General features: G+C 45.5%; 1 protein-coding gene across 2 annotated transcripts; it reads left to right on the top strand.

The window, feature by feature from the left end:
* The first annotated feature begins 7043 nt into the window (after positions 1-7043).
* dzip1 (DAZ interacting zinc finger protein 1) lies at positions 7044-15305 on the top strand. 2 transcript variants are annotated; one of them, XM_080519586.1, is made up of 17 exons: positions 7044-7137; positions 7739-7839; positions 7916-8470; positions 9436-9520; positions 9606-9877; positions 10029-10142; positions 10215-10277; positions 10732-10908; positions 11687-11714; positions 11811-11861; positions 11932-11991; positions 12531-12706; positions 12802-13006; positions 13376-13529; positions 13606-13868; positions 14411-14532; positions 14608-15305. In XM_080519586.1, the coding sequence occupies exons 2-17, from the start codon at positions 7837-7839 to the stop codon at positions 14839-14841; spliced, it is 2562 nt and encodes an 853-aa protein (XP_080375712.1). In that variant the 5' UTR covers positions 7044-7137; positions 7739-7836; the 3' UTR covers positions 14842-15305. The 2 variants fall into 2 exon arrangements, with proteins under 2 accessions (XP_080375712.1, XP_080375713.1); XM_080519587.1 differs by lacking the exon at positions 11932-11991.
* Positions 15306-16574: the final 1269 nt, after the last annotated feature.

The following is a 16574-nucleotide window of genomic DNA, read 5'->3' as shown; positions in this document are numbered from 1 at the left end:
GCGGCACGCGGGGACTCACGCACACGGTACCGGGATATCCGAGCCCTCCTGCCCGCGGAGCATCCTGCTGCAGCGCCGGCTCAGGGAGCTCCAGTCCCCGCGGCGGGTGGCAACATCCCCGGTACTCACGTTCCTCCGCGCGCTCACACCTGTCACAGCGTCACAGCGCGAGACTCGCTCACAAGCATCCCGCAGCATCCGCAGCTCGTCCCGCCAACTGCCGCTGGAAGTCTGAGCTGCGCTGCAAGCTGCGCGAGGCAGCAAGTCGCACGCAGGTAACCCCCCCACGTTTCCCGCCAAGACCTTCGAAATAAAACGCTGCTTCGCAGATTAAAGACCGACAAATAATCATTGTGAATTATAATTTAAAAAAAAACATTTCATTATTAGAATAATTTAATAAAATACTGATTAAATAATTACATTTCTGAGATTATTTCATATTTCTGAGATCAAACTAAGGATATTTAAAAAATAGTCAGATTTTTAAAAATAAGAATTGTAAGAATTTTTTGATAATGAAAAAGTAATTCCTTAAATCGTCATATATATATAATAGTGTTATTGATTTATTTTAAATATTCCGATTAATCTAATAATTGTCAAAATTCTAAGAAAAAAGTAACAAATTAGACGTTTTTAAGTCTGCATATTGAGAATCCAATAATCTTCAAAGATAAAATTAGAAGAGAGAATTCTAAACTCATAATTCAGAGATTAAAGTCATGATTCCAGACTGTTTTTGAAAATTGTTCAATTCTGATGTCGTACTTCTGAGAATACGTCCAAATCCTTCAATTATCCGTCTACATTCGGAGAAAAAAAGTCATGAATTGGCTTTTTAAAGTCTCCGAATTCAGACCTTTCTCTGAAATACATTTTTCAAGAATTATTTAACAAAAGTTAAAAATGTTTAGCTAAAATACAAGACTCAGTTTTTTTGTGTCCTTTAATTTTTTTTCAGTTTCCTCAAAACGTTTCTTGTTGTTTTGGCTGTTTTACTTTATATTAATTATTTCAATAGCAAATATTAATCAGTTTTCTTTGATAACATGTTTCATATTGAATTAAAATATTTCTCAAAAACTTTTTTTCCATTTAATCTGAACCCTGCAATTAAAGCACTTACCTCCAGCTCAGATTATTAATTTTACACAAACGACTGGCCCGTTTAATGCTCATCCTAATGCAGGTTGTTTTATTTTGAAAAGTAGGCGGAAGAAGCTCTAGTGACATTACTGCCAACTTACACACATTCATAAGCAAGACTTTAATTGAGTCTATTCATCTGTAACCTCAGAGGTCCGATTCCATTTTAAATGTTTATTCTACACGGAGTCCTTAAACGAAATGAAAACTGTTTATTGGCTTTGTGTGTTTTCATGTAGCGAACGAGTGTCGAGCATCCAGAGAGAAATCAGGAGGTCTGGGAGTGCTATGGTTAAACTGGACTGGACTGGGTTGGAGGTGTGCAGTAACGGCACTCCATAGCCTCGAGACCTTGAGCAAAAAAGAAAAACAATGAAGTTTGAATCAGGGTGGCGAACCCCAACGAAAATATCCGAAGGAAAACTATTCACCGTTAACCGTCTTGTAGATTCCCGTTTGCCTTCCAGTCAAACTTTGCTTCAGCTTTATCAGCGCAGCGTGACTTTTGTACTCTGGACAGTTAAATCCGTGACCTTGCGGAGTGCAGTAAAGAGTTGACGGCCCGGTATGGATCACGGATTTCCTCTAAGCCTCCCGCCCGATCAAAAGCTTTGGTTATTTTACCTAAGATGGCTTCCGTCCATTGAGGGATTCACCCAGGGTGCACTTTACTTTGTTCAATCCTCTTTGTGCACTCCGACTCCGACTTAATCGCCATGCGAGTGCAGCATTCAGCATTTCTATCATTTCTCCTTTTCTTCTTTTTCGGTTCCCCGATTCCTGAAGGTCACCCCTGTTTTTGTTGAGTTTTTTTTGTCGCATCGTCTGTCGGGGAGATCTTCACCTGGAGACAAAGATTGGTTCGAGATTTCGGTTTGTCTGTTTTCGTTCCCAGACATTGAAGAAAAGCGAAGCTGAAGATTCATTTTAGTTTGAAAGAATTGTCCAGATGTCCGTCGTAGCGCCGAGATGTATGGGCCTCTCGCCGCCACTTCTGAAGTGGGAGAGAAATTAGAAGCGGACAATAAAGCTGAGACACAAGTGTACGCTCATAAATCAACAAATACGCAGAGGGGTGTTTTTTAATATTGCAAGCTGATGTGAAACTAAAATACAGAATGAATGGCAAATGAAAGGGGAGGAAAATAATGAGAGAAAAAGGATTTTTTTTTAAATGAAAAATAAACAAATAGCAAAAACAGAATAAAAAGGGAAAGGGAATAATAAATGAGAGAAAAAGAAGACAAATTGATGCAAGAAGGAAAAAAATGGGAATAAATAACAGAAAAAGAAAAAAGGGACAAAAGAAAAAAATACAGGAAAAAATACAAAAAAAGAAATAAAAGAGCTGACAGAAAAAAGTGGGGGGAAGAACAAAGAAAAAAATAAGATTTTGTTTTTTACAAAAAACAACAAAGGAAGAAAAGGCAAGAGAGAAAAACATCAAAGAAAAGCAGAAATACTTAAATAATTGTTTTTTTTTTTTTTAAACAAGGGGGAAAATAAAGAAAACTGAGAGAAGTACAGTTTGAAAAAGAGTCAGAGTGAGCTCTGTTTTTTTTTTTTCGCCTAATATATTGAATTTAATGGAATTTCATTTGATTTAAAGGCAATTTGGGTGAGACTGGATACGTGACAAGACCACCTTTAAGACGTTCATAAAGAAACTGACAAGTAGAGACGAATGATGAAGAAACAGAAGAGCGTTCTGGGACTAATGACTTGAGTTTGCTGCAGTGGAGATTCCCCCGGTCAATAAGAGATGACCAGTGGTATTAACAGGACGACGTTTCCACTAATTCAGCAGCGTATTAAAGCAAAGTCTGGTTAAAAACCCTGGTGGACTCTGTCAGGATCACAGCAGCACTAATGGACGGCTAAGAAGATTGTTCTGGAAGATCAAAACTGGTGGAGGAGAATCAAACTGTTTGAGGAGATTAACATGAGCTGCAGGAGGAAGAGGAGGATGACGATGAAGAGGAGGAGGAGGAGGAGGACCTTAACCCAATCACCTCCTCCAGAGACTCTTGCAGTGTCTCCTAACGTCCAAAACACGTTTCTCCAAAACAAACCCGCCACGTGAACACACAGCAGACCATCATCATCATCCTCCTCCTCTTCATTATCGTCTTCCTCCTCCTCTTTATCATCCTCATCATCTTCCTCCAGCATCTTTAGTCATTTTAGTTTCTTTAGCCATTTTAACTTCTTTAGTCCTTTTAGCATCTTTAGCCATTTTAGCTTCTTCAGTCGTTTTAGCATCTTTAGCCATTTTAGCTTCTTCAGTCGTTTTAGCATCTTTAGCCGTTTTAGCTTCTTTAGTCGTTTTAGCATCTTTAGTCGTTTTGACATCTTTAGTTGTTTTGACACCTTTAGCCGTTTTAGAATCTTTAGCCGTTTTAGCTTCTTTAGCCGTTTTAGCATCTTTAGTCATTTTAGCATCTTTAGCCGTTTTAGGTTCTTTAGTCGTTTTAGCTTCTTTAGCCATTTTAGCATCTTTAGTTGTTTTAGTATCTTTAGCCACTTTAGCTTCTTTAGTTAGTGTCTTTAGTCATTTTAGCATGTTTAGCCATTTGAGCTTCTTTAGCTGTTTTAGCATCTTTAGCCTTTTTAGCATCTTTCACCGTTTTAGCATCTTTAGCTCTATTAGCTATTGTTGCTTCTTTAGGTATTTTGATTATTTTCATCATTTTAGCTGCTTTAGCCATTTTAGCTTTTTTAGCTTCCTTAGCAGTTTTAGTTTCTTTTAGCCATTTAGCTATCTATTATTTTTGCCATCAGACCCTTTTCCTCCATCTAGATATAAAAATAAACATTAGATCTCTTTCAGCTCGGTTCCTCAACATCTCCTGCTGCCAGAGGAGAAGAACGTCATTTGTCGGCTATATATTGATATAGAATTCCTCGGCAGTAAGGTTTAAAAAAAAAAAAAATTATGACCTGGTAACACTCACAGAAGACAATGAAAGGAAACTTGTCTTTTTCATCTGTGCTTCCCACGAGGCTGAATCACCAGGTGACCTCTCGCTGCCTCGCCGGAAATAGACAACAAAGAGTCTGAGATGAAACCCAGTGGGCGGTTCTGGACTCTTATCTGAGACGATTCCAGCCGACCAGTCCGCGTGTCTGGGTTTGACACCACAACAAACCCGCCGGGTCAGATTTAACAGTCCTGAAGTCACTTGTTACCATGGTAACGCTTGTTTAGTTCGCTTTAAATTGTGAAAACCTGAAGAGGTTGTTTCAGGGAGCCATGGGGCACTAAAAAAAGGAATTTTTGATATACTTTTTAGACGTAGGGAAGAAAAGTGGTACAACCACCGGCGACTTCGCTCCGTGAGCTCACGCAGCAAGACTGTAAAGGATTTCTCCGTTTTGTGCGCCGATACCTACCAAAAGGTACAGGTTACATTTTCCGAGACCCACAACGTTTGCAACCTTGACGTGATGGTTTAGCATCTGCTACTACCACTTCAGCAGTTTTAGCCATTTTGTTCCTGGCGGTACCGAAACTCTGCGCCACCGTCAGACCTTCGCCGCGGACTGACTGAGGCTCAGGATGCAGGCCGGTCCGGATCCCGAAGCTCCTCCATGAATAAACATATCCTCTCCTCTGCTTGTTACTGCGACTGTTATTTATAGCGGCCTGTCTATCTGCGGTGGAGGCAGTCGCTCTCCAGGGGTTTCAGGAAGTGGAGAAGATAAACCGCCGAGCAGCCGCCGCGCCAGATCAACTCATAAATCAAGACGTAAAGTGAGCGGAGGGCCGAGCTTCCTCATCTCGGGAGGAGCTGCTCCTCCTCTACACGGCCCGCTGACTGATCGTAACCTCGTAACTCTGAGAAGAGGAGGAGGAAGATGAGGAGGAAGATGAGGAGGAAGAGGAAGAACAAGTAGAGGAGAAGATCTCTGCTGCCATCTGCTGGTCAGAACTTGATATTTCATCACTGGAAAAATGAATCAGGGTTCCAGGATAGATAGATAGATAGATAGATAGATAGATAGATAGATAGATAGATAGATAGATAGATAGATAGATAGATAGATAGATAGATAGATAGATAGATAGATAGATAGATAGATAGATAACTTTATTAATCCCCGAAGGGAAATTGTTTTGTTGCAGCATTCTGGTTTATAAAATACAATAGAATAGAATATAAAAGTAGGGAATAAAAATATACAAATATACAACTATAAAAATATCTGGGTAGGACATAAAATATCTGGGTAGGACATACATTTTGTAAAACAAAGAACTGAACATGGGCACTTAGAAATAAGCGTGAGCAATTATGATGAGGCTCTGACGGAGGTAGACGTGTTAAAAAGTCTTATTGCCGTGGGGAGGAACGACTTCCTGTAGCGTTCCTTCAAGCAGCGGGGTTGAATCAGTCTATTGCTGAAGCTGCTCTTCAGCTTGTCCAGTGTTTTGTGGAGGGGGGGGGGGGGATTGTCCATGATTGCTAGCAGTTTTGCCAGCATCCTGTCCTCCACCACCTCCTCCAGGGTGACAAGCTTGGAGCCAACAACAGACTCTGCCTTCCTGATCAGTTTGTTCAGTCTGTTGGCGTCCTTTGCCTTGATGCCCGCACCCCAGGACACCCCAGGACACCGCAGGACACCCCAGGACACCGCAGCAAAAAAGATGGTGCTTGCGACAACAGACTGATAGAACATGTGCAGCATCTTGTTGCAGACATTAAAGGACCTGAGCCTCCTCAGGAAGTAAAGCCGGCTCAGGCCCTTCTTGTAGATGGCCTGTATGTTGGTGGACCAGTCCAGTTTATTGTCCAGTGTGACACCCAGGTACTTATAGGAGTCCACTAAGTCCACGTCCTTCCCACTGATGCTGACTGGAGAGGGCAGGGGCTTGTTCCTCCTGAAGTCCACCACCATCTCCCTCGTCTTCTCCACGTTCAGCAACAGGTGGTTCTCCCCACACCACTTCACAAATCGGTCGACCAGGACCCTGTACTCCGCCTCCCCCCCGCCCCCAACACACCCCACAATGGCCGTGTCATCAGAGAATTTTTGCAGATGACACGACTCAGTGCAGTACTTAAAGTCAGATGTGTATGTGGTGAAGAGGAAGGGGGACAGTACAGTACCCTGGGGGGCCCCGACGTTACTGATCAGACGACCAGATACAGAAAGGAGCAGGAAAATTAATCTGAAGGATGTCAATAGAATTTTTTTCTCATTTTAGGATTATTTTGTCCACGGTGTGCCTTTCTATTTATTGAGGTCAACATTTATCCCCCCAAAAAACCCCTTTCCTTTGTTTTCATATTTTTTCCTTTTGTCAATTTTTTTCTTTTATCTCAATTTTTTTCTTTCTTCCTCCCTTCCTCCAGTTCCTCTCGCATACTATGGGTTCGGTTTAACCCGAGCAGCAGGGGGTGTGACGTCATGAGTACCGGTACGAAAGCCAACCAGAAAGTTCCAGAAAAGTCACAAACATATTTATTTATATTATTCACTGGGCAGCATTGTGCAGCCCTTTTTATTGAAAAAAAAAAATGAATTTAAAATTATATTCTGTTATATTCTTAAATATATACAAGACAATATAATATAATATATACAAGTTTGTCAGGATGATTATCTTCTTTTTTTTAAGATTTCGAACGTATTTCAGTATGAAAACTTCGCGAAATTAACGAACTATTTCTACTTCCGGTATTTGTCTATGAATTTATGTCGCAAATGTAGTTATTATTTTAACCACTGATCGATCAGAAAATGTCGTTTTGTATCTAAAACAATCAGAAATGTGAGGAAAAAGCGGTAGAATGGCGGCAGAAAGTATACAAATAACGCGCTTTATTATAGTGGAGTGTTATTTCGAAGGACATTACCGGAAGTGGTTGTGTATAATTCACTCTTGACGTTTGGAATTTTTTTTTCTTCCAGATTTTAGGAATGTGGAGCCTCGAGCCATTAAACTCCACAAAAAACTTTCAAGCCGGCCACCAAACCTTCTCAGTAAGCTTCTTCTCTCTGTTGATACTCGTGAAAAACCCCGCGCTGCTCAGTTTGAGTACTTTAACGTGTATTTTAGACGATGTTTCAAAGTATTTTTCTCTTTTTACATGAAGTGAAAAAAACCTACCGTTAGCTCGGCGGCATGGGGGAGTGTTGAGATGTTTTTGAGTTTTATTCTTATATTAAACCGGGATTGAATGAGAGTGTTGGATGTATGGAGATCTTTGAAAGTGGTTGTTTATTGGGTTTTTTTCGGAGAAAGAGGTGAAATAACGAGAGAAAGACGGTGTGGTGTTTCAGATAATTTGGTTCCCGTGTTACTTGGTGACCGCCGCTGCTCGTAACATCGGGTGTTTAAAAGAGACGTCGAAACGCTTCGACATTTAGAAATGTTCTTGTGAATGCGGTTAAACTGCGTTTGAGGGGACAGTTACGGATTTTTAACATCGGCTGTTGCCAAGGACGCTGAACGACGCCTGTCACCAGTTAACACGAGAACCAGTTAAACCGAAACACGGGATTAAGCGTTGTCATGGAGACGCGGACGCTTGACGCTTGTTTTATCTCTTCGCCACGTTCCGGTTTCTGTGTGTCTCTACAGGGAGACGTTAGTCGCTGTGTTTTCACAACACTGCCGCTCCCGCGGGAACGCGGTCTCCATGGTAACGAGTCGATCTGCGGGGAGGACCAAAACGGGAGATGGTGAGGAGGCTGCGTGGCGACACCCCCCCCCCATAAATCCAGGGTTTGTTTGTGTTTTGAACGCGTCTCTTTGCAGCCATTCCAGGACGGCGTGTACTACCCTCTGAGCAGCGACGCCCACTCATCCGCCGGCATTCCCTCCCTTCTTAACTCGCCGTCCAGCGGCATGACGCCGTCCAGCGGGAACAACTCCGCCGCCGGCGCCTTCAAGTTCCGCCCGCGGCGGGAGACGGTGGACTGGCGGCGCATCAACGCGGTGGACGTGGACCAGGTGGCGAGCCAGGTGGACGTGGACGCCCTGCAGGAGCACGTGGCCACCGTGACGTTCTGCAGCCTGGAGGGCGAGCGCTGCCCGCGGTGCCGGGCGCCGGTCGACCCGGCGCTGGTCAAGCTGCTGCGGCTGTCGCAGCTGACCGTGGAGTGGCTGCTGCACTGCCAGGACCTCCTTGCGCTCAACCTGCGGGCGGCCGAGGAGCGGCTGGCGGCGGCCGGGCGGGAGCGTGACGAGCTGCTGGAGCGCCAGCGGAAGCAGGAGGAGCAGACACGGGCGCTCTCCGTCGAGCTCAAGCAGCGGAAGAAGGTGATCCGCACGCAGCAGACGCTGCTGGCGCCGCAGATCATCAGCCACAAGGTAACGCCGCTGTCACCCCTCCCCCCTCCCCCATTGTTCCCTCCATCTATTCAGGGGGAGGAATGCGATCCTTTTCTTCTCGACACTCGCCACAGCCGCCATTATAATAATCTGGATGAAAAGGATTTAAATCTGCCGAGCAGATGGTGGCGATTTGCCGCAATTAGCTTCTTTTATTTTTTTCTTCTTCTTTTTTTTCTCTCCCCAATCCACGTCTCAACCCTCAGCAGGTTATTTATAGCACTGATCAACCCCCCCCCCCCCCCCTCCGCTACCTACCAGTGTATGATACAGCTGACCTGGCCGGCCGGTTGCCATGGTAATGGATATAGTGTGTCATGAGATCAAGCGGTTGCTCGGTAAACCTGGCAGGTTGAATAATTGATGGCGTTCTCGCACGACCTTTGGCATTTGTTGTGGCACACACACACACACACACACACACACACACACACACACACACACACACACACACACACACACACAGTGTGAGTAACAGCTGTTACAACCGAGCATGAAGTCACAGGTGCTTGCAGACATACAGAAAAAACACAACAGGAAGTCTCCCATTTTGAAAAATATGGTGGCTTACGGCCCAAATTTGGACATTTTCTGGATTGAAGTCCTCTGGGGGGGGGGGGGGGGGGGGGGTAATTCCAAATTATTCCAATGTGTCCAGTTGGTACAAAAGAGATTGGTGAACAAAATGTATTAAAATGTTCTCCAGACGTCTGAGGGCGAAGCCACAAAGTTTTACGTTTCCATATGAAACAGGAAGTGCAATGTGAAACGGTCCGATCGGCTGCAAACTTGCCAAACTGCATCAGAGTCCAGCCCTCGTCGCAGCTACATCACAATATATAACGACTGACATTTACAGTCGGGGTCACTGAAGTAGCGAGGACCCGTTCAGCGCCGTACGCAGCTTTAGTTTGTGTGGTTTTCTCTCTCTCTCTCTCTTTCAGTGTCTGCACTGCGAGAAAAAATTCCTCAACTCCACGTTCCTCCAGAACCACATGCAGCGGCGGCACCCCGACGAGTTCAACGCCCGTAAGTCGGTCAGCAGTCGTCTGCAGCGCCTGGTTTTTGAAAGCGGGTCACTGAGGCGGTTTTCTCCTCCTGCTGTCTCGTGCAGAGCTGCAGTCCAAAGGGGACAAGTCCCAGATCGACGGCCTGAAGTCTGAGATCAGCGGCCTGAAGGAGCAGGTCGTCCAGCAGCAGCAGGCGCTGGAGGCCAAGGCGGCTCGGGAGGAGCAGCAGCAGGCGCTGCACAAGGACCTGCTGAAGGAACTGGAACGCTTCAAGGCCGAGGAGATATCCCGCATGGACCGCAAGATCGATGAAAGCCGGGACGGCATGCGCAGGGAGATGGAGTTCCTCTACAACCACAAAGTCCAGACTCTTACCGTACGGCCAGCAGCCTTTCCTCTGTACCTCTGTGACCTTGGCTTTTTGCCCCGCAGCTTCTAGCAACGTCACAAAACACATCAGGAACTTGGGACAGGGCAAATTAGAGTTGGTCCGAACCTGCTCAAACGTGTGGTTGCTTCGTGGACAGGAAGTGAACCAGAACCAGTCGGCGAGGCCGGAGAAGACGACGAGTCCAGAGAGAGACGTGGACAACTACCGGGACGAGCAGATCCACAAGCTGCAGCAGCTCATGAGGAAACAGGCGAGTCCAGAGACCAGGGGAGAATTCCGCAGACTGGATCTGATCCTGACGCTCTTGAACCTTCTCTTTCAGGACAGGAAGTGGGAAACCAGACTGCAGGAAGTGAAGTCTCAGCACGAGTCTGAGAAGAAGGAGGTAGGAGGCCCATCCTCTGGTTCTCATAGCATTGTCTTCAATTTTCAATTTATTCTTCATTTATTTCATATCTTATTAAAAGCATTTTTTTTATTTAGATTTTTTTTTTCATTTTACTTTGCAATATTCTTTATTTAATATTTATTTTAAAAAATATTTTAATTTATTTAGAATTTTTATGCTTCATTTATATAAAATGTTAATGAATTAAAAATGTCAATTCAATCATTGTAATTGTATTTATTTATATTTTGTATTGTATGTTTCTATTTTGTATTTATATATTTTTTTTTATCTTTGAATTAGGAATTTTTTTTTTCTAATATTATCAATATTATTGTTTCGGTTCAGAACACGTACACATCATTTCACGCTCCATCATACTGTGTATGATTATCGGCCTGTGCTGAATCAAGGCCTTGAGCCTGACGTCTCCGCTGGTCTTGTCTTGCAGCTGCAGGAGGAGCTGAGTCGGATGCGTCGCTCGGTGTCGGAGCAGCAGAAGAGCAGCAAGCGGCTGCAGCAGGAGATGAGCAGGAGGCTGCAGGAGAAGGAGCAGAGCATCCAGAGCATGACGGAGCAGAAGAACCAGGCCGCCTCCAGCTCTCCTCCTCACGCTGGACACGTAGAGGTCCGTTTCCACACAGTCAGGAAAAAGCATGCATATCAATTCTTATTCTTTTCAATTATAATGAATAAATCAGTGTAATTAATATAATAATTGCATTCAAAATCATTCCGAGTTTGGCTTCTGCACATGTGCAGTTGTCAACTTGGAATTAAATAGTTCCAAAAAATATATTTTCTCAATAAATATGTATCGAGAAAAATAATTAAAATGAGTAAATATTAAGAATAAATATTAACTGATCATTTTAAATATATTACAAACAAGAAGAGTTATGTTAAATACTAAGACAAATCTAACAATATAATGAATAATGTCAATAATGAAATATCAAGAATAAAATCATATGATGCTAAGATCAAATGTATATTAAATATACCAAGTATGATTATTAAACATAATTAATCCCTTCATATTAAATGCATAAATAAATAAATAGTATTTAATTATTAAAGAATAAATAATATAGTGATATAATAAATATATTTTATTTAATAAATAATAATATAAATAAATAACAAGAAATAATATTAAATGCTAAGGATATATTTCAAAGTTATTAAATACTAAGAAAGTTAATCATTGTTAAATATAAAAAAATATCAGATACAAAAAAATGTAATACTTAGAAAAATATGAAAACAAAAGAAGTTATTGATTGATTTGAATCATATAGAAATATTAATACATTCAATAAATACCACGACTTTGTACTGTGTATATTGTTAGTGCCCTTCCTGTCAAATTAAAGCTCTGACTGTCAACCGTTTTTGTCTTTCAGGTCAAGAGCGTCTCGGCAGAAGTTCCAGGTACGTTTCCACTTCCTGCCCCGCTCCACGTGTCTGTAGAGCCGCCGTGACGTTCGTGTCCCGAGATGTCTGACGTGTGGCTTTTGTCTTTTGCAGTGGCGGCCGCCGCCCCGCCGCCGGAGCCCCGGCAGAAGCGAGTGGTGCTGGGTGAGTAGAGCCGCGCGGGGTGCCGCTGTGTGTGATGAGCCGCGGGCTGACCTGATGTGTTCCTACTCAGAGGAGCCAGGCTCAGCTCTAAAGCTGGACCCGATACAGGAGCTGTCGGAGGAGGACCGAGGTAACGCCAACGCTCCTCCGCATGCCGCCGCCGCTGCCGCTGCCGCTGCATGGAGCGCAGGCAAAACCGTCTGTGGTGCTTCACACGTCTGTTCATCACGTGGTTGACGTGCTGCTCGTCCGCCAGCCTCGCGCATGTGCTGGTTTCCGGCAAAAAAAAATTAAAAAATTGATGGAAAAGAAAAAAAAACCCCAGAGAAACGACTAAAAATAGCCATAAAAGATAAAAACGTATTCAAATATATCTAAATTGTCGCTATAAGACTTGATGAATGCAACCTTACTTTTTGTATGCAAAGTATATTTTGGTTCGTTTTGTTTTGTGGCTGACGACAAATGATATTTGTTGTGAAATCCGGCTGTTTTGGTCATGACGGCTGCAGACCTCTGACCAAAGCAAGTCGATATCATCCGCCCGCATCCCGGTCCATCGCGTGGTCGCCGTGCACGTCGTCCGCCAATCCTCGTGCACGTGCTGGTTTTGGGGGGGGGGCCGCGGCGCTCCGTCTCCCCGCCGCTCACATGAGCTTCTCTCCGCAGACTCCAGCAGCGTGTCCGACAGGAAGCCGGCGGCGAAGAAGCCCGAGCCGGCGGCGGAGCGGAGGCGGCGGGTCAACGTGGACGTGCTGAAGAGGAACCCCAACATGAAGAAGGCCCTGCATCTGGAGCTGAAGCAGGCCGTGGGCAAGAAGCTGGAGAACCTGGGAGTCAGGCCTGTAGGTTTCACACTCCTCCCCAACGCTGGTTAGCATGTAGCATGTAGCTGTGGGGGTGTGGCCTGCGAGTTGAGGTTCAGTCTGTTGTGTTTCAGGATCAGAGCGGCCTGAAGAGCCAGGAAGTGAAATCCACCTGGAACAAGCTGCGGTCCAAGCAGAAGAGCGCAGCCAAGACGCTGCCGGATTACTGGCGCCAGCGGAGCCAGATCTGCGTCGCCGTGGAGGAGAGGCTGGGCTCTCAGAGGAGAGCCAGTGACCCCGCCCCCGACAGACGGGCCAGAGCCGGACACCAGGGTCAAGGTGGGTCTCGCCGCTGGAGCTGCTTTAGCATTTATAGCTTCTTTAGCCTTTTTAGCTCCTTTAGCCTTTTTAGCTGCTTTAGCCTTTTTAGCTCCTTTAGCCTTTTTAGCTGCTTTAGCCTTTTTCGCTTCCTTAGCCTTTTTAGCTTCTTTAGCCTTTTTAGCTCCTTTAGCCTTTTTAGCTTCTTTAGCTATTTTAACTTTTTTGATTTTTCATTTGCTGTCTTTAACTATTTTATCTACTCTTAGTCATTTTAGATTCTTCATCTATTTAAGCTGCTTTAGTTGTTTCAGTCATTTTAGCTCTCCGGTGCTCTGTGTGGTTAGTCTCTCTGTGTCTGACAGTTTGTATTGACACTCTGTGTCCCAGTGCTGCAGATCCGCCCGCGCTCCAGCAGCCTGCCCCCCCGAACGAGCCAGCAGACCTCCACACCAGCAGCCAAACAACCAAAGACCCCCCAGCCGGCCCCCAGGACCAGGATCAAGACCTCCACCCCCAACCCCAGGACGATCCCCACCAGCAGGTACGACACCGGCCGGCTTCAAGCCAGCAGCCAGAGTGAACGGATGAAGCTCAAAGTCAAACTCTTGTGATTTCAGTTCGCCTCCGTTCAGCTCAGACCAGGAGTCTGACGGCTGGTCCTACACGGAGGACGACGAGCCGTCGCCGAAACCCCGCCGGGACAAGTCCGGCACCAGCGGCGCGTCCAAACAGGGGGCGGCCACCAAGCAGAGCCTCGAGGACGAAGACGACGACTGGTCCTTTTCCAGTGAGCTGGAGGAGATCGACATCAAGCAGCTCGGCCACTACAGAGACCAGAACGGCAACGTGGAGACCAGGAACTCTGGGAACTCTGGGAAAGGTCAGTGGCTCCGTGTGAACAGTCACAGGATTCTACCAGAAACTGGACTCAGTAACATTTTGCCTTTCCCCCCCTTTTCATTTTTTTTTCTATTTCTTTTTGTTCCTTTTCTTATATCTCTTATTTTACCATTAAACTAAAAAACAAAAGATAAAAAAGGAAATTAATATTTGGAAAATGGAGAACAGGGAAAAAAAAAAAGAAAAGTAAGAAAAAAGGGGGGTAAATAATAAAATGCCACAGCAGTTCAACCTGCTCTGAGTGGAAGCGCACTGCGGTTGTAAACAGCAAAATGGCTAAAGCGGAAAGAAAAGATGATAAAAAATAGACACAAAAGCTAAAAACATAAAAAGACTTGCTGTCTTTCGCTATTTTATCTACTCTTAGTCATTTTAGATTCTTTATCTATTGAAGCTGCTTTACTTGTTTCAGTCATTTTAGCTCTCCAGTGCTCTGTGTGGTTAGAGTGTCTGTAGCTTTAACACTTAATGAATGCAAACAAAGTCAGTTGTTGTCTGTAAACGTTCATGTTTGTGTTTCAGAGAATGGAGTCAGTGAAGTGATCAGACCTGCGGTGAAGCCGTCTGCGCAGCGAGTGCTGAAGCGGCCAGCAGGGGGCGTCAGCATCCTGGTTGGGAAGAAGGCCGAGGCCCAGGAGCTGAAGGTGAGACGCACTTCCTGTTTCCCGTCCGGTCGCACAGAGGACGAGCGGTCCTGACGTTGTTTCCCGTGGCGACAGTACTCGGACCTGGAGGAGAGCAGTGACCCGATGGCCTCCACCCTGGAGGACAAGCCCGCCCCCCCGAGGAAGAGCCTGGACTTCCCCGGCACCGCCGTGTGGGGAACCTCCACCGGGAAGAACCCCGGGTCGGCTCACATCCTGGCCGAAGCCGGGACAGGAAGCACTCTGAAGAGCAGCCTGTGCTCCCTCAGTGACATCAGCGACTGGGACGACGAGAGCAGTGAACGCTAGCCGGGGAGCGACACGACGACCCGGGATGAACCTCCCCAGTAAAAGACATTCAAATCTCATCCGCTCATTCAAACATGTCCACCGGACTCAAACGACACTGTTCCAAGAGTCAGATTATTTCCCTGTTATTTCTGAGCTTCTTGCTCCTCCACATACGGTCTTGTATGTTTCTCCTTGTGCTGGAATTGTTCCTGAATGCCCAGACAGGTTTGTGTCCTCTCTTTATTCCACTTGCTCCGAGATCCTGGACACTATTGCTCCTTTTCAGCGCAAGTCCCAACAAGATAAGAGAACATCCAGAGTGGGGGTATCGCCCCCTGGTGGCCTCAGCGACTAACGACAGACACCAGCAATACTTTACAAAGGGAATTCACCTGAAGCCACAGTTTACCTCGACACTGAGCGGTACTAGTTTGTGTCAACTTTTCTACGTAACGTCACTTTTTATATATCTGGAGCAGAGACTTTGTATAGGAAATATTTATACAAGCAATAAAAGACATTCAAATATAACTCGGTCATTTGTTTGTTTGGTCATTCAGTCACATGCAGAGAAACAAGGAGATGGAAAATGTTTTGATGGAAGCTTTATTTATAAAGCAATTAAATCAAACTGTTCTAAAGTTCTCAGCAGGTAGTGTGTGTACATATGAAACATCAATTTACTGGATGTTTGAACATTGAACCAAAGTTTATCGAGGTTAAAACATCTGTAAACGAATATTTACAAGTTATCTGGCTGGAAGAGCACGATGCTGACTGGTTAGCTCTCGGATTAAAGGCTTTGTTTCCACTATGCAGTACGCCACGGTATAGTAATATACAACATGGTTTGGTAAGGTGCGATATGGTAGAGTCACGGTATGGCAAGGTACGGTCTGGGACAGTAATGACTCAAGAACCGACACTGGGTCTCGGAAATAATTTTACTAGTATTAATAAATAATGTGAGGTTCAAAGGGCAGCGGAACTAATGATAGGGGACAGCATTAAACGCAACACAATCCCTGCTCGAGTCGAGCATTTTTAGCAGCTGTTAGCATTGGCGTCACGGCTGCGTTTACCACATGGGGGGCGACTAAAGTGGGGAAAAGTGATATATTTATTCAAGTGCAGCTCCAGTAGCAGCTTCTCCTCTGCAGCAAGAAGGGCTCGGGGAACGAGGTAATTAACGTGATGTCTCGTGATTCTCCGTTCAGCAAAGTGATTCGCGGGCTTTAACGATCCGTTCAAACTCGCTCAGAATTCCGGCGGCAGTTGGACCGGCTGCTGACGCTGGGCCTGGACGAGGACCTTCACGTCCCGGTTCCACTTCACGGAGCCGGACCTGGACCTGGACGTGATGGTTTTCCTGCACGTCCACGGTTCTGCACGCCGACTGGACCGAGCTCACGAGCTGCGTGCCCGGCCATCATGGGCCGGAGGGACCGGAAGACCCCCACCATGGAGCCGCAGGTCTGCCCGGGTAGAGGGAAGCTTCTCAGTCATGCGGGGCTTTAAATGGGCCGGACTATGCATTAAACATGCATACAGAGCCACACAACTCCCACACTTGGGCCAGTCAGACCACCTCTCTCTGCTCCTCACCCCTACCTACACCCCGCTGAGAAGAAGGAAACCTCGGACCAAGACCATCACGACTTGGCCAGAGGATGCTCTTCACCTGCTACAGGACTGTTTCTCCCAGACGGAGTGGAGCACCTTTTGTCCTACATTCAGTTCTGCACCGGGAC

Source organism: Blennius ocellaris (assembly GCF_963422515.1).
Source record: "Blennius ocellaris genome assembly, chromosome: 24".
Lineage (NCBI taxonomy): Eukaryota > Metazoa > Chordata > Actinopteri > Blenniiformes > Blenniidae > Blennius > Blennius ocellaris.
This window is presented reverse-complemented; position numbering and strand designations above follow the sequence as displayed.

What these genes read in the sequence shown, in the direction of transcription:
- dzip1 (XM_080519586.1), top strand. An exon ending in CGCAGATCATCAGCCACAAG is followed by an intron (nt 8,471 to 9,435) that starts GTAACGCCGCTG and finishes TCTCTCTTTCAG; the next exon opens with TGTCTGCACTGCGAGAAAAA. An exon ending in GCTGTCGGAGGAGGACCGAG is followed by an intron (nt 11,992 to 12,530) that starts GTAACGCCAACG and finishes TTCTCTCCGCAG; the next exon opens with ACTCCAGCAGCGTGTCCGAC.